Source organism: Tribolium madens, unplaced genomic scaffold (genome assembly GCF_015345945.1).
Source record: "Tribolium madens isolate multiple individuals breed KSU strain unplaced genomic scaffold, Tmad_KSU_1.1 Scaffold_1;HRSCAF=32;Tcas5.2_LG8, whole genome shotgun sequence".
NCBI lineage: Eukaryota > Metazoa > Arthropoda > Insecta > Coleoptera > Tenebrionidae > Tribolium > Tribolium madens.
Genome location: NW_025400984.1, coordinates 6807092 through 6830492, shown reverse-complemented (window position 1 = coordinate 6830492; position 23401 = coordinate 6807092). Strand labels below are relative to the sequence as shown.

The window sequence follows — 23401 nt, the reverse complement described above, 5'->3', positions numbered from 1 at the left end:
ATAAACAGAAATCTGAGCCTTTGTTCTTTTAAACATTGAGTGAAAAAGCTATTTACGCCTGAGATGAGTCCTGTTCCAGTTATCACCATCTCGAGAAAACGAATTCAACTCACAATCTCACATAAATTTAAAGAATGACAATAATGAGAACGAAAGAAAACAGCCCTCTGAGGAACCTGTGATATATGTGAGTTTTTTGTTCGATTTGACAATCCAAACCGAATATTTGCCAGAATTACCACCAAATCGTGTTAAACATGACGAGAACTTGTTATACCAAAGGCAACTTGCCACTTACACATAAAACGGCACTTAACAAGGTGACAAACTATCAAAATGAAGTTGGAAGGCGCAAGCGCCTCCCTTTCAACTGTTGATATCCAACCGAAGAGAGTCGCGATATTCTGGCGCACCGATCCCTTCCAGTATTTCCCCGGCGTTTGTCTGAAATCTATCGGAGCTTTGGAAGTTTCTGCGCGCTATCGGCAACTTTCAAACTCGTGAACTGTGCTCTCGAGTGAGAAATTGTGAGTGAAACTGTGACAATGTACGCAACGTGTTTCGCGCTAATTAACATGGTGATGCTCATCTGGAGTGTAGGTAAGATTGCGATGTCTTGAGATTTCGTTTCGGAATTGCCCGCCTCGAAATTAATTCGCTTAATTACAAGGATTTGGGGTGGTGTGCCTACGAATTAATGTGATTTAATTGGCATAATTGGCGTTAATCAGAGTTCCAGGTGATTTAATTCATTTTTAAACTGTGCAGTCGGCGATGTATAAACTGATTTGATTGATTTTAGAATCTCGCAAAAATTAATTTACTGCTGCACAGTCTTTCACATTTATTTTTTTATAAACAGTTTAAAAGCTCTCCCATCTGAAATATTGCTTCTGAGTTTTTTTTTTGTAAACATACTATGTTTATGTGTAAACATGTCATTCTGCTAGCTTCAGTGGTAATTAAACAATAACAGTCTAGTCGCATTTGAACAGACATCGAAAAATGGGCCTGAAGTGTAAGTCGATGCGATTTGATAATGAGGCTTCTAAATTATAGCTGGTATCACTTAGCTAATAGCTAGGAGATAAATCTTGCTGATACAAATTTATTAGAACGCTTGTTTTGTTGAAAGACAAATTTCTTTTTACCCACATACTCAGCATATTTTTGATACATCATCGGAAATAAGTAAAAATATTTTCCTGATAGTTTATTTCAAAAGTTTTGAAGTCACAGAGTTCGCGGTTCACATCTTTGTCATATATTACTGTTATCTCATATATTTCGGTTCCATTATTTTTAAAATTTCTAGATTTTCTCAATCGAAGTATGAAAAATGTATTACGTGACTAAAATGAAAGTGGGGTATAAACTAGAGAATCAAAAAGTGGCTGTAAAAGTAAGGTGTATTGAAAGAGCATGTGGTTGGGTAATTCTATTATTTAATCCTTCTATCCTTTGTCACGGAATGAAATATTTTAGAAAATTTAATTTTGTGGGTTGTGGCTTTACAGCTAATTTCTTCCTGAGGGTGATATTTTAGGTCAGAAGCCTTAAATATTAATTGAAATCTTGGTTCCTGATTTCGTTTATTATTTAAGGCTATTGTGGTTGAAGCAAGATATATTTGACAGACAAGTGGAGCCGAGATAATGCACTTTGTATGTTTTTCAATTCTTGTGTAACTTCAGATTATAGAATTTTTGAATTTTTTCTTGGAAATGCTGAACCATAATTGAAAAAAGACCTATTGTTAATATAAGGTATTGGAGCTTTACGTGTATTATTATTTGCAATATTTTTAGAAAAGTAAATGTTTGAATGATGCAGTTTTTTTCACAATTTAAGTGGTTGTTTACTTGAAAGATAACGAGCACCTAACGACCTGCAAGTTGTTCATTTATTTACTCTTATTGTCCTTACCTGTTATGAACGCAACTTCAAAGCTCTACTTGCAATTTGCAGTTACACAACGCGAAAATAAATTATAATTGTTCAATACCTGCAGACCTGATCGAGTTTTACATACTTTTTAGTGTGAATGTATTTTACTTTTTGATTAGATTAAATGCACTGCTTGATCTAGCAAGTAATCAGTTATTCTATATTTATTATATTTTATTTACAACTTTTCAATAAAAAGACGATCAAAATTGACTTATGAATTTATTTTTGAATCGATGGTTTGCACCTAAGCAATTTGCTCACTCAACAATATTTATAAAAATTTCATAAGCGTTGAGTTAATTTTTCTCCAGAGAATACACATTTTTAACGTTCATGTTGCTTATCCATATTTTAAACTGTTTTGGTTTTAAAAATTTACGTTACGGAAAAATTTCAGAATTTTATAGGAACTGAGACTAATATTTTACATGTCTGGACAAATTTTTTAAAATTTAATTTTTTCAAAATGTTTTCTTATTTATTATTTTCTAGTGGATGAATCGGATTTTTTAAGTATGTTAGAATCATAAACTCTTCACTTCATTCGTGTAAATTGTCGGGTCATTTTCCCGTTTCAGTTTTTCAGCATTGTCTGGAGCAATAAAGCGCAGAGTTTGCCAACCTGACCAATCTATTCACCCCAATGGATGCATCGAGCTTCCGTCCGCCCATGTGTCAGTCCAGCGGATACCGGCCGACACCATTCCAACGTGCGGTTTCTCTGCCAATTTGGCATCAACCACTACTTCCAACACTAAATGCGTGAAATTTCCGACCCGTGCCACTACCCTAAACAGATGTGGCGACTGTTGATGAAAAAGCCCGCATTACAAACCGCACATTAAAAACTTAAGTACCTCCGGCAAAAAGAGCAACTGTTTGTGCAACTTGCTTTGTCTCGGGATTAAAACGGATTTATTTCGACCCGGGTGATGATTTTTTCACTATTTTCTTGCCGATGGTAAATAAAAGTTTATCGGCTGTGAAGAGACCAACATGTTTGTGGATGGAATAAAGTCGGCTTTGTTTGGCGGATTAAGGGCAAATGTGTTGGGAGTTAACGCTGGGACACATCTGCGATTTTTCAATAGTACACCTTGTAGGCCCCCATTTGCTTCATTATGGCAATGAGTTTTTAATTAGGGGATTTATAACTTCAATTAAATTTCATCTGCAAATAAGGCGGCTCTTATTAACCAAATTAATGTTAAAGGGCTGTACTTAATAATGAACGAAAAGGAACAAAGGGTTAAAGAAAGAAAAGAGAATTTACGACTGTATCAGCTGGAAACGACGCGTGATTTTAAATTTGGGAGACCCCTCATACATAAAACGATTTTATTTTTATTTCTAAATATAAATATATTGATTTTTTTGTTTGTTTGACATATTGTGTACAAGTATTAACTATCAACGATCCCTTGCGTCCTGTAGGATTATCAACACATAACAAATCTTCCACTGCTGGAGGGTAACCTATCTTAATCGTGACAATATGGCTTTGGAACGATTGTACAAACTAAAGCTGGCTGTCACAGATCACTAGCCATAAATCCCTTCTCGTTTTTGATTATAAAAGCACAAGATTAGACGGTGGTTACTGATAGTAAAAATCGCGCTATTAAGCGAGTTTTAGACATTTCCGCTATTGATGAGTTAAACTATCCGGAGGGATAATGAGGTCAGATGAAGATCGAAATCATAATCGGTTGGAAACTAGTCGACAAATGGAGCTTTACTTTGCCAAAGGGTGAAGGGGATTCATTTGATTGTAAGCTTTATTATAGTGATGTTCATACTCGTATAGTAGAGTCACTTTAAAGAATTTTTTTTGATTGCTTCATTGCAAAATGCTATTGATAGACACTTATTAAACACATAATGCGCATGTAAATTATGCTTTTTGCAGCAAAACATACTTAATAATAAATTTGCGAATTTATTAGCTCTAAGAAAAAGTATACATACATAATATGACTTGTTATTAAAGATGGATTTTTTCAAAGAATGTTATTTACAGTATGTCCCTGGATTGAGTTTACAAGAGGAAAATAATTTTTATCTTGATTTTAGACTTGTGATAAATCCCATCACATTAGCGTTTTTGTTTTTTTTTAACAACGATGTCACTTTGAAAAATGAGTTTACGCAAGTTAAATAATAAACATATTTTTGAAAAACATAGTTTTAATAAATGGCAATTCAAAGAACAGCTTTAGGTTATAAAACGAAGTAATTTTTAACAAAAACTATCATTATTCAATTAATGAGTTAATTGTCAAATAAATAAAACCTCCAATCTGAAAAATCAGAGAAAATCAAAAATCAAGAGAAGAATGAACTTTTTTTTCACTGAATCATAATAATAAAATTTTAGTTGCAAATTTGCTCATTTCAGGTAAAGCAACAAATGTTTTTCCTTTGCAGTTTTGGCGTAAAATCAAAGATAATAAATTTTTTCCTCTTGTAAACTCAATTCTGGAACATACTATACATAACAATAGATACTAAGCGGTAAGGACATTTTAAAGATCGAAGACAATTGTTTGGAGGAGGAGCGAAGCGACGACTCTAATTATTGTCTGAGATCGGTAAGTTCTTAACCTTTATGATACTTAGGACATTTTTAGCGCAACTGATTTTTGTTAATTTTTTTAATAAAATATCTACCAAAGTTACTTACCGTTAGGTAAAAATATTTTTGGCTTCGACAACTTTAATTCACATGTGTACACATTTTTGAAAGCTACGGTTTGTCACTTTTACAAGACATCAGTCGAGTTTACTGCACGCCGTATGAAAAAAAAAACACAAATATTTTAAGCTTTTAGAGCCCTCAAAAAGAAATTATCCTTTATAGTAAATAAAGTTTATTAAGATACCACACTCGTTTATCTATTTAGTATTTTAAAATAAACACAACATATTTTTTGTAACAAGATTCAGAATTCTGATCAACACGAAAATAGTAAACGCATAGACCCGTCACATTTATTGAGTGTTGACAAATCAAAATATGAATTAATCGAAGAACTGTTCAAAGTCAAAGAGCTTTGTACATTATTTGTGTGTTAGGTATTACAGCCTTCAGTTTTATTAAAGTACTCAGCTTTACTTTGTGCTTCAATATTGAAGCTTCACGCTGTAAAATTATACCTACCGCACTTATATTGTAAATAACTATTAACATTTATAGGTTGCGAAAATGCAAACTTTTAATTTATTAAGCAGGTTGAAAATAAATATTATTTTTTTGTTGTGTTCATTTAATATGTATGTACTTACATATTTTTGCAAAATAGGTAACGGCCATAATGTGTTGGATGCAGTATTTTTCAGTTAATGTAGTTTGAAAGAGATAGACATTGCAAGGTTTAGTACATACGAAGTTCAAACTACTAAATTCTATCGTTTGAAATAATTTTCATTGTTACCTTTATGTACCTACTAGATTTTTTTTACATAAAACTAAGAAATAAATTTAACATTCTGATAATTTAGTGATTTATTGTATTTGTTCAAAATGCTATTTATTTTCTGACAATAAGAAACAAAATTTTGTAAACAAAAAATTAAAATAAGTATTACGAGAAATTTGGGCAATTAATTTCAGTGTACTTACTATACTAGCCATTACCCATCTTGCATGTTTTCTTTTAAAACTCTTTAGTTTAAAAACTAACGATTTTATACATAAACAAAGTGTTGGTGTGGTCAATATTTTGGAAGAAATGTTGTTTAGTTTAAAAGTGTCCAAAAATTCCTTGTGAAACTAAGAATTACCATTAGTTTTTTAAAAAATTTCAATGCTTTTATGCTCTAGTTATATTTATCTTGTAAAAAAAAATTAACACTATGATTATATCGTCAATGAAAATTTTGTTTCTACTAAACAAATCTGATTGGCCATTTTGTTCCGCCGACATGAACTTGCGAGCGTATAAAATAAATTTAAGATCTCATTTAGTAAGTTGCCGCGAATCATTCTTTAAGATGACGGTATAAGAGCCCGACTCGCGGTGTTATATATAAATAACGCCTAGTAGAAGGAAACCCAATTCAATTTTCTACAACGAATCTCTGCGGCAACTCCATAATTTCCACATGTTTTAAAACGTCCACTGGAAAATTCATTACGGCCACATTTAAAAATTCCGGTCTGTTTTTCTCCATTCTGGTAAATTACAGCCGACATAAAAAACACGAATAACGAATTTACATCGAAGACGATCGAGAAATATGAAGTGAGCGGAAACTGAAGCAATGACTCACGTTTCGGGGGTCGAGTTGCGCCCCTTGGGACCAGGCGCTTCCCAAATGAATAAATAATAGGTAACATTTTGTTTACGGGGGAAGATAAGTACAGCGCTATGAACTTGACGGGGTTCGAATTCAATTATCCGCGCACGCAAATCACAATAACTGGTTTTATTTTCGAGAATTAGTTAGATTTATAGATGTTTCCGAACTGTTACGCCGAGCTTTTTATGCTGGTATTTCTCTTCTCTAATCTCACATTAATACCCGAGACACTTAAGCAATTAGGGCCTGACTCATTCCAACACTTCATTGCATTAAAAATATTGGCGAAATTGCGAGAACAATAACCCCCAACACCAGACAAATTCATATAATGATCGCATTCCTTCTCTTACACAAGCTGTCCCATAAGTAACAAAATCTTGTCTTGATCGAGCCGCGTGGCGACTGCACGCTGTCAAAAGACAAAAAGGTCCATTAAGACGAACTTTACAATTGGGTTCGATTTCTATCACCCTCTTTGTTGCAAATAATGTGGGACAAAAGTGCTGTTTGAGATGAGAAACGGGACAGAACGTTACAGATGGAGAGTAGGGAAATTGATGATGTTGGGGCTGCTGATTACGTGTATCTGTGCGGAAGCAACAGATGCTGCAAAGTCACGAAGTAAAACGTCATAAATAATGCACACGGAATGAGTCAAAAGAACCTCTTTGAAAGTTCTTTCTAATCTGACGGGGATCATACCTACTAATTGAATGCATTACCTGGATAAAAAATGCATATAGTGCGATGAAAATAAAGGTTGCATTATTTTATTAATTAACTTCAAAAATTGTTAAAGCTAGAGAAGAATGGAGCTTACGGGCTTTCGACCGCTTTTGTGCTCTTTTTGAAGACATGCAACAAAAGAAATTCTAATACTAGCAAAAATATTTAATTTACTTACAGGTTGGTTCAGAACGAAACTAGGATATAGTATTCACCCTTGTTTCGAAAAAAAATTGATTTAATTTATTTTGCCTTGATTTTAATTTCACTGTTAGATTTGTACTAACCGACTTTGGTTCTGAAGTATAAACGTAGAAATTAGTTTCTACACATTCAAAATCAACAGGAATTTAATTACTTGAGAAAGCTCACGGACTAAGCTTGAGAAATGATGAATTTTGGCAATTGAAATAGCAGTGTTGTTGATGACGTCATTGCAAGTTTGTGAGCTTTGTGATATGGTTAGTTGGGTTAGTCTTATTTTATTTATATAAAAACCGTCTTTGTTTCCATTACCGTTTATTACTTTTTTTATTCTCCTAGATCACGTCATCGTAAAACTTTGCCGTTTGTCGAAATACCTGTTCGCAATTTAACCTCGCCATTAATAAAAGCGCATGTTCGTGGAAACTTCGCGTAGAAGACACTTAATAAGATAATGAATACATCAAAACACGGATGGAGAGAATTGAATTTTCACTCTAGTTTCTAAGCTCGCCGTGCACCGGAAATTAGGCGAGAGATGTCAGAAACAGGCTCGATAAGCTCGGCAATGTGGGAGTCGTGCTATTTGCCTTCACTTCGGCTGTCTGTCAGAAAATGCTTTACTCCTTGAACTCTTGAATATCAAGCAAGCATTCACATATGTGCTCAAACGTACTTTTCCTTGGGCGAGCTTGCGAAATTATTGGATTTTCCCGTTAATTTTTGTGACTTGTTTGTGTTTCGAACTCTTGAACTTTCGACGATTGGAAGCAATTAAAGCGCTGTGGTGGATTAAGCCGAAACTAATCGATTCGGTTTGCTACAATCCATCTGGCACTATTGTCAGCATCCAAATTGAAATTCGTTGCGCGACTGCTTTTAAAATGCACCCGAAACATTGTAATTAGAGGGAAAATGAAGGCTTCGTTGAAAATTTAGATCTTTGGTACGATTCGGACCCATAAACTGAAATTTGTTTATTCTCAGAGGTGTCATTTTCACATATCATCATTAGTTCGGTTTTTTGACACGGCTAAATAATGGGAATTAAGCTCCAAATCCAAACTTTTGGGTCAGTTGGTACCCTAACTACTATAGAAATATCTTAAAATTATTGTTTCTCATCAAAACCATAAAAACAAATATTCTGATACAATTTTCGTCTTAATGGTCACATTATTGATATTACAAAAATGTATTACCCTCCAGTAAGTTCTATCTTCATATTACTACTATCGGTGCATTATCATTTATTACAATACTAGAGTGGATACGCATTAGAGGGATGCTTAAGAATTAGATAGAAATTGCCATTAAAAATATTTAGTTTGGTAGCAATTCAACATCATTATTTTCTATAATGGTTAATGCATTTCGTGCTGATTGTAATTGTGGATAGAATGATAAATTTATTAGATTTTTACAAACGACTATTACTTTAGTTTTTCTTCACAAAAGGATTAAGCAATAATCAATAGTAACTGCGGCTTGAACTCTGAGTATTGCTTAAAATATTGAAATCTCGAACGATACCATTAGCTTATCTTAATGGTTACAGAAAGGAGCCAATGGTTTCCCATTTTTGTAAGTTTACACTTACAATCGGTAAAAATTTCTGCTCTCTTATTTGTCTAGGTGCATGGTGTTTTAAGATAGAAACATCCAAATGGAAATAAATTATTTCAGTTTCCATCGACCAAATAAACTGGAATTTATCGGTGGCGAAATCAAATAAATTCTTTATTTAACATTTTATCTACTCAAAATGACATTTACTCGCGATTACTTGAAAATCACACGAGGGAGGTTTACGAGTTTTTATATACAGGGTGTTTTACATAATTTTACGAGGCCTGCGCCTGTAAGATGCAATCAAAGTACATATTCCAACACGAATTCGATTACAAACTTTGAAAAATTGGATAATTTTATCTAGTTTGTTCACCCTTTAAAAAATTACAACATTTTAAGTTAGTTAGTGATTAAAATAGATAAACTAGAATCATATTCATGCCGACTCTTGATAGAACAAATGATAATTGATTCTGAAAAATTGCAGTTTATGACTATTAATGAAACAGTGATTAGTTTAACAACTACTGTCATGGGTTTCCAAAGATTAAATAATTAATTGTGTATTTTTTGTATCTACTGTTTTGTGAATTTGTATATTTGCGTGCGTACATTAGGCACAAGCCTCGTAAAGTTGTGTGAAACACCCTGTATTGAACTTGTTGTTTTTTGTGATATGAACGTTATCAAGTAATCTTTCGATGCCTCAGCTATTTAATTCTGATGAATGACGTATGTATTTTAAGCATTTTGCTTATCTTTTCCTGGAGGCGTGAGGCGTGAGGTTATCTCACGAAACGACGGCCGTGGTTCAAGTGGCAGGGTTAATTGATGAACTTGGTGCCACCAGTGGAAGAATTTGCCACCCGGTCTATATTTCAAGTTAAGAGACTGGGATTATCTTTTGAATAATTGGCAATGTTCTAGAGACACTGTCAATCTTATTACTAGATTTGTACAAGATGTTAATCAATTCGAATATTTGTAGCATTTATTTTATAAACTTTGTTAAATTTTTAACAATCCCAAACCCTCATTTTGTTTCGAAATTTTCACAAAGTTGAGCCTTGCTTGGAAGCAGGTTATAACCGCTGACACTTCAAATTTACGATCTAGTAATTAACACCATTTGGGGATGTGTTAGTTGACACAAAGGAAAATATGATTTCATAAAGCTTCTTTATTATACGTAAATTAGAACAGAAGGGACGACTTTCGGTTTTATCGTTGTGTTTTTAGGTTCATACATATAGATTGGAAACAGATATTAGCGGAGGCGGTATTTTCTAACCGTATGATTACGAGGTATTCACATAGATAAGATAAAAAATTCGAGGCGGAGTAATTACTATTTGTGTTGGTTTATTTTTATATAAGTAAGTCAATCGTTGAACACGAAGTCATTAATTATTTGTTATAATTTCTATTTGTATACACGCTGTTCGGTCCAAGTCGCCCTAGCCGATAGCACCTAAACTTACTTTTTTTTTAAAGACTAAATTTTCAAATAATACTATTTATTCCTGGCTTTCTTAGTAAATGCATCAAAATTTTTTGGCACATCCGGTGTAGCCGGAAATGCTACCAAATTTAGTTTTTCAAATGGTAGGTGTTCCATTTTTTTTTGCTCGAAACAATAACAATTAGCATGAAAAAAAAACGGTAATCAACTATTTATTACATTTTACTTTACATAATGCACTGAGAAAACAATTTATTTTTTAGAATTTTATTAGCAAATTTTGCAATGTAGGCGGATTTTACTTGTCAAGGTATTCATGCAAAAAGCAATATGCTTGTATACCGTTTAATTGTTATTTTGACAAAGCCTAATTTGTCAACAAATCTTATTGAGATTTTTAATAATGGATGATAATAATTACGACTAATCAGTTTGAAGTGTTTTTTAAATGCAATAAAAATAGAGCGGAAGCTGAAAGACAGCATAGAGGAAAATACTCAAATAGAGTTAATCGTTGGAAATTTAGTCGAATTGAAAAATAACTGAAACGAACTGGCTCGCTTCTTAAAACTAAAATCCCAGAATTTTCATAAGAGAAGATTTGTCAAACCAACAATTAAACTGTATCCAAGCATTTTTTTATTCACCCCTTTAAAATTAAAAACCAGGCTAAGCCACCAATTTCCTTATAAAATTCTAATACTTAAGATGTTTTCTGATTGCATTGTGTTACGCAGAATGTAATAAATAGCGGTTTACCGTATTTTTCATGCCAATTATTAGTGTTTCGAGGAAAAAAACATAGGTGTTCTATTTGAAAAATTAAATTTCGTAGCATTTCCGGCAACACCGGATGTGCTAAAAAAAAATGGTACATTTATTAAGAAAGCCAAGAATTAATATTATTACTTAAATATTTACTTTTTGAAAAAAAGAAATAAGTTTAGGTGTTATCTGCCGGGGCGACTTGGACCGGACACCCTGTATACCTGTAGCCAAAATTAATACTTTAGCACATACAGCAAAATCATTCAAACGTTTTTCCTAGAATAGAAAAATTTTACTTTTGTCTGTTTGGTACTAAGCCTGACTTTTTAAAATGAGAGTGTTATAATTTATCTACAGAATTTTAATTATATTAAAGAATTGACGAATATGATAATTGCTGAAAACAGTATTCATTTTATTGCTTTTGGAATTTTACCTGCGTATAAATGTTTATGACTCTTGTGATTTGGCAACCAGATAGTTAATAAATCCTGAATTTAGTTAGTGGTGGGTTTACATGAGAGATACTGTTTATGGCGAATAGAAAGTTTTTAAAGTTTGATAAAGGCCAGTATCTGTTAGTGACGTGCTGTTATAATGCACGTTCGTAGGTATGCCAAAAGTACAATAGTGTTATTACTTCAGATTTTACCACTAGACTGCTAGACTGAATTTAAATTAATAAAATAATAAATAAATAACAAGACATTTTTACGTTATTGGAGTGAATATAATCGTGATTATACATATACAGGGTTAGTCACAGGAGAGTTACTTTGAAAATTAATTAGTTTGCAACCAAAAATACCTTTAGCCTATGCAACTGCATATAATACACTGCCCGCCAAAAATTAACCGGACACCTAAAATTTTGCGATTTTTAACATTGCAATAAAATATTGTTATTCTTTGTCGGATTTCAACGAATTTTTGTTTGGATTAAAGAATGAAGTTTGCAGAACATTGTAATTTAATTCAATAACATTTCCAGTTTTGTCTTGTAAATGTTATACCTAAAAGACGAAAGCACTGTTTTTTTATTATTTTTTATACTGAGCTGTGGTGTGCGGCAGAGACAAACTTAAGTTTTTTCTGATTTTAGATTATTACCCATTCTTTTCTGAGTTATATACAACATTTCCTATAATTTTAATTTTTGAGACATGAGAGAAATAAACCTCCAAAAAAAGCATTACATTTCGAATTTCAATGAATTGTTCGTAGTAAGTAGGCCAAATGTGCCAAAACGTCAAAATAAACATAGGGAAGTTTTCAAATATTAACCGTTTTCTTGCTGTAATCCTTTGAAGTACTAAGTTTTTTAGATTTTTTGTGTTCAAAGAGGTAATTGTGTTTCTTTTTATGTAGCCTACTTTCTGAACAAATATTTAGTAAAATTAGAAAAGCAACGTTCTTTTCAATGCTTTGTATCTCCGGGGCACAAGAAGATAAAATTTTGAAACAAATTGGTCCTCATTCAGAAAAGAACGGGTAATAATCTGAAATCAGAAAAAACTTAAGTTTGTCTCTGCTGCACACCACAGCTCAGTATGAAAAACATTAAAACAACAGTGCTTTTGTCTTTTAGGTATAACATTTACAAGACAAAACGGAAAATGTTATTGAATTAAATTACAAAGTTCGTTCTTTAAGCCGAACCAAAATTTATCGAAATCCGACAAAGAATAACAAAAATATTGCAATGTAAAAAATCATCCGGTTAATTTTGGCGGGCAGTGTATTTTATAATTAATTCAGTAATTAATGTGAGCTGGATGAAAATGAGTGAAGTCGTCAAAATGACAAGTAATTGTCTACTGCTTCAAGGACTTTAATTTCATTTTCTGGGCAGTAGCAGTCCTCTGACGGGGTCTTTCATTGGGGGCCAATCTTATCGAAACTTGGCTTCCAGTTTTCTAAATGTTTCATAAACCGGATGCATTCGATTTGGATACCTCTCCAAGTACAGAGCTGCTACCGCAGCAGCATTTTTCTTGCATTAAGTCCATGTCCACTTTTTCGTTATTTGTGTAATAATACATTGTATTAACGAAAATTGACTGTTACTTTTTAAATGTCAAAATAAAAAGATTTGCAAAGTATTCTTGGATTCAATTTTATAATTTTTAAAAATGAGGAAGTTAGACAGAATTATACAGTGCAATCAAAAAGTCTTTCTATCAAGTAGGCGTCCTAGTTGAGGACGTATGTTTGCATGGCAGTTCGTATGTAAACTAGATGTCAAAAAATTATTTTATAAAAATTAAAACATTGAGCTAATTAAATTGAATTCTCCTATGAAACGTCTCAAAACAAACTAAAATTAGATTTCGTTGGTGTTTATTCATAAAAATCGTTCACCACGGTTTCCTCTAATAATTTACATAAAAAATATTTTGACATTTCTCATTTGTCATTGTGACATTTTAACTTCCACATACATTCGTTTTAAATTTCTACGCTTGCTTGATAGACTTTTTGATCTCACTGTATAATGGGTTGCTGCAAATATTATTTCAGAAGTAACTCTCCTTTGACTGACCCTGTACAGCCTGTCCCACGTGTATGAGCCTGAATTTTTTTAAGCAACCGATTTTACGTTTTAAACATAATGTAGATATTAAGATATTTCGTTTTAATTAATTAAGTATAGTGATCAAACTTTCATTTTTGAATATCGGAGCCTGCGTAGCGTTTTATCCAGAAATGAGAATCATGTCGATCTTTTCTTCTTTTATTACTCGTAGGGCAGCCTGTATAATTTTGTAATGTTTGTTAGGTACCTTTATAGAAAAATGGTTTTGTTTGTAAATAAATCCATTAGTGAACAAAGAGTGCAGTATTGTTGTATATTTTATAATAGAATACCAGACTTTGTGCAAACATAAGATTATTAAAAACATTTTCTGCACTAACAATGCTTTGTTTTGGTGTAAACGAGCAAACACTAATGCAATAATATTCAGTTATCCTGTATTATCTTGTTCAACATACAAACCCATAATAGCAATTGATGTGTTAGTTTGATTTATCCGTTTTGATTTTTATTCCGTTAGATTGTTTGCTTTAGTTGTAGTACATCATCAGAATCAATTGATGTTGGAAACCGTATTTAGCTTATATTTTGTTAGCCGCAAAATCAACGCGATTTCCAATTTTGCCCCGTATTACTCTACTAATAAATCAAGCTAATACGCGAAATTAGAAAAAGTTCCTCCTCTTTATGTGGGAACTGGGGCTAGGAATTGGTCGCTTAACAATCTGTTCATTGTTCAGGTCGCGTGCAAAAGCATGTGCGACATGAATAACCGTTTCCATCTTGCTTTCACCCTCGTAAATCAAATAATTACATGGGGAACAATGCGCGAATCTAGATGTAATCCGGTTAATTCTACCCACAGGCGGCCACCCACAAATCGATCGAAAAGTATTTTATTGGAAAACAGTTTGGGAATATCCACACGTTATCAATGTCGTAATCGAAAAGAAAGCGTGAAATTAAGAGAAAAACCCCTAAGAAGATTGGCTCCAAAGTACGAAGTGTCAAATGTCAGAATCTCACGGCTTCGTTGTGAGAAAGTAAGGGTTGGCAGCAGATTGAAACGGAGAGAACCTCAGGTGTTTGAATTCTCTTTTTAATATCTCAGCCGAAACTTACTTGTTAACGCCGAGAAGTTAGAAATGTATGTTTCTTATAGCTTGAGTGTGAAACTCAGTTTGTTGCGCCAACCTTACCCCTGTTGGTTAATTAAATACTTAATAACAGCTATTGGCAAATACAAGCATGCTAACAAGTAGAGCTAATTTAATATTAAGACAAATACAGTGTTACGTTTACTTTTTTCATTATTTTTTGGTTTGAACTAAACTGTTTTGTTTGTTGCTGAGAAAGGGCACTTAAACTGAGACTTTGTGTTTACAAAGAAAGTGTAGCGGCGAAATGTAGAAAGTAAATTAAACAATTAATTGATTTGACATTTAAAAAAAATGCAAGGTTGTAAAAACACTTATCGTCCTGTCAGGGATTGGGAGTTATCGAAAGAAACAACAAAAAACTTTCCTCTTTCCTTAATGTAGCAAACAAAATAAATTGTTTAGAGATTGATTCATTCTAGCTGAGCTCGACCTAAATGAACTTATCTTTGATTAACCACAAATAATTGTATTGCAAATCAAAACTTAATTTCACACTATTGAATTTATTTAAGAATCTTTTGGAAATTAAAAAAGTAAGGCACTTATCTAAAATTTTTCCCTATTTTCAATGTTTTGTAATTTGGACAAAAAAGGTGCTTGAAATCAGGAAAATTATCAAACTCATCAAAATCATTCAATTGTAAAAGACAATATGTCAAGTAGGCCTCTTCAGCGCCTTTTTTCAGTTGCTTACTCCTGAATAGGATATACAAGAGTACGTTCCAGATATATCAAATTTATCTGGTTGGCTCTTTTCAACGTGCATCCATTATACTGAAAAAAGTCATCTTATACCCAGCCTATAATAAATTTATCAGCACCTCGCCGCTCGCATGGCTAGACACGTCGTCACGGAAGTAAGTTTTGCAAGAAGTGACGAAGGACTACTTTTTTCACGTCCGGGCTTCATTAAGAGCCCTTCTCCATTAGGAAGACACTGATATATGCAAACACACAGGAAAGCTCTTTGCATACATTAATACCCAACCTGAAGCGAGGAAAATCATGCTACTGAAAACATCTATAGACATTAAAAAAATGCTTTAATTCAACAAAGCATCTTTATTTTACGAGAGTTTTCAACTGTGGAAAATGCAGGCTTGCAGATTCGTATCGCACGCCTCGGAGCAGTCAATTTCAATTTATAACATATTTTAAATTGTATTTTTATTTATAGACGATTCAGCGTTTGCCTTATTTCGACACCTTTCTGATAGAGTTGAAGCAAGTTTTTTTTTAAATTAATTATCATCAGATGTAAAGCTGTTGCGACAAAAATATCAACATATTTGGAATTCCCATTAAATTTGAAATAACTGTCTGAAAACATCATATATAATTAATTGCAAAACGTTCAGTAAAAAGCAATCTATATTGTTTGAGTGGAGCTTACTCAAAATTCTCTGCAAAATGTAATTAAAATTGACGAGTTGTGTTTAGAACGTAGTTACTACGTTTTACGTTTTAACTAAGTGACAAACTTTTGGTCATATGGATATGTTTTTAGTTTAAAACACTACGTAATTGGATTTGGTAAAACTTGGCAAATGCAGGAGTATTTTTTTTAACAAAGTTGATTAAATAAAACAAATCTTAAATAATAAAATTTGAACAAAAACAATCATAAATTCTGTTTTAATTTTGTGCTCTTGCAAACAATTTTTGTTGCAACTCTATGAAAAATTTAAAGCCAACGAAAATTACTGTTTAAATAAGAAAAAAACTTATTGCTTTGAAAATTGCAAAGTAACAAATACCAATGAGTAATTTTTCGGATTTAATGAATAAAGCAAAAGAATTTTGGGTTCAATATCCGCTTCCAATATATGTTTGGATTTAGATCCTCAAATATTTAACTTTACTCTATCCTTGTATTTCGCTTCATACATCATATCCTTCACCATAAAACCATCAAACAATCTCGCCTTTCTGTTAGCTCTGTGTCCAAATTTCGGTTATGTATTATGTAGAACTATTTTAACCCAAATATTTTTCAGGAGACAGTATTATTATTATTACAATTGAAGTGAGTTTTGTTTGAAATATAGTACTACAACGATTAAAAATTTGATCTTTTTCATGCTCTCATCTTCAATTTGTAGTACAAACTCCGAGCCACTTTTATGGTCACTCCCATAATGTCGTTATTTATAGCATCGATTATCCAAGTATTCTCGTTTAGTAGTTCTATTTTAGCCTTTTTGTAACATCGAGTCAAACTGACCATCCAAATGCGATGGCATCACATTAAAAGGATAACCGTGCCTCGGATAATGTAAAATTTTAAATTTGGGGAGCGCAGTGTCCGAGCTTTTGCGTCAGCAAAACGTGTTTGTAGTCACGTGAAATTGTCGTTACCGAACGTGCACGTAATAGACCAACTTATGATCCGTTTAGTTCAGCTAGACTGAAGAGATTTACTATTAGAAGGATACTTAAAGGAATAAGTCTTCCCTATCCTCTTATTATCGCACATTTGCCACTGTCGCTGGCCAAGAACGGGTAATTTGAATATTGTTATTGAAAAAGGGACACCTTCTAAACGTTGAGAAGATTTCACCAACAATCTTGCAATTGCTTACATCCACATATTTATTAATTTGTTAAATAATTTTACGAGATATTTTATTGCATGTGTAAATATGTTTTCTTTCCTTAATTGAAAGGTGAGATATTATTTCACGGAAAAGAATTCGATGTCATATTTTACAACTAGAATTTCTCGTTCAAAGAATTTAATTTGGATGTTTTGTTTGTGCTGATTTTTAATAAGAGCAAAAAAATGTTTGCACAAACAAACAAAATATAGCATGATCATTTGTTTCAAATCTGAGATATTTTCCGGAAGCTACATTGTCAATTTAGAATTTAGTAACATTGTAGAACTCTTCTGTTAAGAGAGACCTAACACAACTTCTGATAATTGACCACCAAGTACTCATTTGACCTGTTACGGTCTGAGAGTCCGGTATTAATTATTATTATTGTACATGACCACTTTCAAATGTGGTTTGTGTCCTGATTTCTGGATGCATTTCTAACAATGGAACTTTGTGAACTGTGATATTAAATAAAAATATTATTTACTTCTTGATTGGAATATACTTTTAAGAAGAGAAAATTTAATTTTTGCGAACAAACAAGTATTTTTCTTTGTACAAAATTTGTGTCTTGAGCTGTACGAGACTTCATGCAGGGGAAGTTAAACAAATTATGTTTAGGAGCATGTTTGCTTGAATTTAAATATCTAAAACTGAAGACGCAAATTGAAGTCGCTTTGAATTATTTATAACTAGGACCTGGGGTTATCTTCGATCTTTAAACAACTGTAAGACTTTGTGTATGCTCCGTTGTGAATTAAAATATTGGAATTTTGTTTTGTATCTTTTACTTGGTATAGTAAACAGTTTGTCTAAAAGGTGCTTGAATATAAGTAATTTTTATGATGAACAAACGAATAATGATTGTAACTTGTGTTATGCCTGCCTTTAAATCAATAAAAATAATTTATTGATGGATTAAGACCCATCAGCGCAAACGTCACGCAATTATTCTTAGGATCTTCTAACAATTTCAATTATTGATTGAATTAAATATTAAAAAGTCATCATTATTGAACTGAATGTAATGTTATTCTCAATTAGATAAATGCACACAAATTCGAGTTAAATAAATCATGTCAAGTAAAGTAAGCCTGAATTTAATAAACGTGAAATTTTGACAAAAGGGCATTCTGCTAATTTTTTAATTACAACTCGGCAATGCGTTAAATTAAATTCAATTAGTCCGAACTAAATCTTTTATTGATCATATTTGTAGTGATTATTCATACAGTTTGCTCCCTATATTTTATTTTACAGCTATTGTTAATAAATTCTACAAATAGAGTAACGTATAACGGTGTGAGCCATCACACTCCACCCTTGTGACAACTTCGTAAATTCTCTCACTGCAAACAATACAAAGGGTGCATAATCCCGTGCTCACCCTCATGGCCTCAAGTTATTTTTTAAATTCTCCAAAAATGTGATAGGGTCGGATATTTACAAACATTGTTTCGAAATATCATTCTGAAAGTTGCATAAAATGCGTTGGGAGATATTGCACAGCGACAGATAATATTTTACTTGTTCTAGGGAGAATATAAAATCAGGATAAAAAAATCAACGTTTTGGTTTATACATTAATATTTATATTGATGTTCCGTTTAGAATAAACTGGCGGTAGGTATGTCAAATGAAATTTTTGAATTGAGCTTGTTCATTATTTAGATGTCACATATGTCAATGAGAGTTGGTAAATGTGTTTATTGCAATATACTCGTAAATGTTGCCGTAACTGCATTTTTCTAAAAATTTGAAATTGAAGTGCCGTAAGGAAACTCTTGTAGAAAATTTAATAAAATGAAATGTTTGCTTATCTAAAAGATATCGCTATATGTTTTCGGCGAATCTAGATTGAAACTGTTGATTCTAGAATATGTATAAACTATAAAGGACGAGCAAAGATGCAAACATATACACAAGAAATCTCAGAATCTGTAATATAAACCCAAGTGTGGAAATAATGAGATTTTTTTATCAAAAAAAACACAATTGTTTTTTTTATTTAATAAACAGATTAAACGTAAGTTGTCTTATAGTTATTTATTCGACAAGTTTGAGTGTAAATCGAACGCTTTATTTTACGATATTTAACCACAAGTGTTAACGAAAGGTTTATCATTCACGAGGTGGAATAAATGAGCCGATTTACACAAAGACGAGTTGAATACAACATTTTATTTTTTGAATTGGACTCAACAAGCTTAAACAACTTGCTTTAAATCTGTTATAATCTGACGTTTCGTATTGAGGAATTCCAAACAGTTATCAAAACTTCCTTACACGGGAGATAAACCGTAAATTTTGACAGTGTCGTAGAATAAATATGAAATGATTTTTGTTTATTAAAGATAGAGGCTAAGATACGAATTTATACATACCAGGTGAATAAAAAGTATGGAACCAAACGTTTTTTGCTTAAACTATTTATTTTTTGAAAAAACTAATTGATGAGTGATAAAGTACTATAAAAATGTGATGATTTAAGAAGAATAAAAATTTTCGAAATTTCCTTTTGTTTTTGAGTTCTACAAAAAAAATAATTTTTTTAAATGGCAACCCACTATAAAATCATTTTTCTAATAAAAGCCATACTCTAAGGATTACAACTATCTGCTTTATATTTAATTTTCTCAAAAAATTTTTTTCACGTAAATTGCAATTTTGACAAAATAAAATCGCATAACTCAAAAACAAAACAAAATCTGGTTCTGAAAATAAGATCACATTTTTATATTACTTTAATTTATATGAAATATTATTTTCTGGAGGCAAATGATAAAAAATAAAACCGCTTGGTTCCATACTTTATATTCACCTTGTATATTCTAATTTCAAAAATATTTTTCTTTTGATTTATCAAAAAACTTTTATATGCTAATTTTGTAAAAACAGCAACGTTAGTTTAATAAAAGTAAATTAGAGCTGATTCCCGAGGGTTAATTTTGATTGAGGCGGCCGTTAATTACACCAATTTACAAAAGCAGACGGATGTGTTGCATTAACGTGACATAAAATAATCAAATACATGGCGGTCCACTTTGAATTCCAAACTTTTGATAAAACATTTTCATGCGAATATCTCGTTAGTTGGCCGTTTAAATTATTTTTAGAAGACCCCAGTTCTCATTAAACTTTATTTAAGTTTCATATACAAAAGCTTACAAAGTCGGTGCTCCGTATTTGATCCCTTTCACCAGCGGAATTTCTTAATTTGAATATTTGAAACATAAAGTTTTTAACTTGGAGTTACTTTGTACAATATAGGTGTTCTAACACAATGAACTTGTTAGAGGTCCGTTTAGTGTAATTTATTGTTTCCGTAAACTAACAAGCCACAAGAACATATTCAATGAAGTTTTTTTTTAATTGAAAATGCCACAAGAAACCAATTTGAATGAAATCAAGGCAAGATAAATGAAAGCGGAACAATAACAATTAAATTCTTAACGAGTTGTTCTAACTTTTTCTCAAGGGCGTAATTAAAGGAAAATTGAGAATTTTACAAGCCCTTTGTGCGATGCTTTACACTTTATTTTACTTTAGTGGACGTAAAAAGCATTAATGAAACTGCACTGACGGTCAGTTATTTTGTTGTAAAATTCAAATTAGCTTTTCGCACATAATCTCAAGTAAATAGGTAACAAGGTGGGGGCGACAGACAAACAAATTAGTAATTTTTGTGTGACGAATTTCTGAATCCCTAGTGTGTGAACAAATTATGGCTTGCTGTGAAAATAATTTAGGCTTCATCAATTACCAGGTTTCCAAATTCATCACAACGGCTTAAGCCCTCCAGATATGTGAAAATCGTTGATTAAACGTAAAAAACTTTTACAGAATTTTTTTGTTTGTCCACTCGACGTAATTGATGGACAGGGTATCGAACGGTCGGATAAAATATTCTGATCGTAAACCAAATTTTTCAGGACTAATTACGTTTTGCGATAAATAAATTAGAAAAGTTTTTTAAAGATTGAAATATTCAACGTGGCTCAGATTTAACCGTACTTTTATTTGAGACATAAATCAGGAAAATAATAAAGGCAGCTGTATTGTCTTGTCGTCTCGTATTGTAACTATAGACACAATAAAATTGTTAATACAGTTTCTTTTGTTGGTTGTTTGATAATGCATCGCTGGTTTATTAGCTACCTTAATTTATGTACGTGTCGGGAGCACATTTTGGTCTTTTGTGCCTTAAAAGGATTTTCTATGGAAAATAGCTTAAGCATAGTGATGTATCAATACAGTGTTGACGTGTATCAGCATTCTGTGTATAAATAGTGTATAGTGTCAAGACTCGCCGCCTATAACTCATTTTGACACGTGGAAGGTAAAACATCCCTTACGTTGTATTTTTACAGAACTTCCTGTTTACCCTAACGTTTTATTTGTATTACGTCCAAAATTTATTAACCTTTTTCTCGTGTTCTTTATTATGTCCAACTCGGAACAATAAAATCTCACCTAAAACACCATAACAGGACGATAATTTTCGTAAATTATTTTATGCGGGAAATTGAATGGAACTCATTCAGCCGGAAAATAACAAATCTTTCATTTTAAGCTATGTAACTGAAACGGCCAGCGTTTTTGGTGACCAACAGGCGGCAAAAAATACGACCATAGGGAGAAAATGGATTTTCACAATATTGGAAAATATACATGTTTTAGTAACGGTTTTTCGCTCGGGTTTAATAAAAACATAATCGTGAATAATATGACAAGAGTATCACAAAATGTGGCCATAGGATTTGGAAAATAAATCATCTTTAAAAACTCTAATTTATGCAATAAATTCAATTTTCTGTGGTGAGCATACGAGTATGTCCTAATTAGGGGGGTAATAGAATACGCAATTTGACATTATTTAAATCTGTAAAACAGAATAAGCTAGTAGTTACAACTGATAGAATTGATTCACTTTAGGTGAGTCCATTAGCAATTTTATTGTTAATAATTTTTCCAACTACTATAAATGGTGATTATTCAATAAACCAAGCATTATCTTTTAATATTTGTTGTTCTTTTTACAGAATTTATGTGTCAGGTCTTTGAAACTAAATTTTATTAAAGGTAAGCTTTAGAAACCAAAAGTTAATTAAAAAAAAAACAGTCTGAACCACAAATAAGAGAAAAAACATTTTTTTGAAAATGTTAATTAGTCAGCTGCTCTGAGAACTTTATAAATATAGATGAAATTTTGATTTTGATTAAGGATACAAAGGACCTTTCCACACTTCACTCTTCATACGGCGGATTAGTTTAGTTCGTGCTTCTTCCCTAGAGGGTAGCACTTAATTTCCTATCGCAATTACAAGCAACGGAGTAATATTGAAGTTATTATAGTGAGAATAACTTGGCTCAACGTTCATCGCATTAGCAAAATAGAGCAAAAGCAATTACAAATTAATTGACCTTAACATCAGTAGTAATATTGTTTATTTTTGTATATGTATTTTAGTTTTTTCTGTTTAACACCCTCTGGCTAAAAATATAACAGATAATATTTTTACCAGATCATCGCTTGTATTGTTGGTAACGTGTTCCGCAGCTGGTTTAGAACACACAAACTATTGTCACGACGATTGATTGACGTTGTTCATTAACAGTGTAAGCGGAAAAGAATTACGTCCCACCCTTTGCAGTTGACCGTTAACTAATTAAATGTAGTATCATGGTAGTGAATTGCATGTACCCATATTAGATTAGTGGTCCGGTGTAATGGAGGGGTGGACTTAAAATTTCATTAAATTTTTGCAATCGGGCCTTTACGAAGATTAATTGGAAGACTGTCTGATTAATTAAAAGTGGGGTGTTTTTAAAAGGACCAAGTTCTAAACAAAAAAAATGGTGAGGTCAATCGATAGATGACAAAACCTTTAATAAATCATCTCGAAGACGAGGAAATATATTTTTTTATTTATTTGCAGAGGTTGCATTTTTGTGAACAATTCAATAAAAATAAATGTAAAAGCAAAAATAGTTTTTTGGAGATGCATTTGCATAACCATAATTACTCGACTGTTATAATTACTGAATGTTTACTTACCTATGATGGTCACTCTTAAAGACTAACTAACTAACTAACTTAAAAACACTATATATTATT

At 32.1% G+C, this 23401-nt stretch overlaps 1 protein-coding gene across 1 annotated transcript in view; it reads left to right on the top strand.

Moving 5' to 3' along the window:
• Positions 1–444: 444 nt before the first annotated feature.
• The window catches only part of LOC123003567 (protein amalgam-like), a 49666-nt gene continuing 26709 nt past the window's right edge, over positions 445–23401 (top strand). The window contains exon 1 of the mRNA XM_044396384.1: positions 445–600. Within this exon, the coding sequence (XP_044252319.1) occupies positions 546–600 (55 nt within the window). The 5' untranslated portion in view covers positions 445–545. The remainder of the gene's footprint in view (positions 601–23401) is intronic.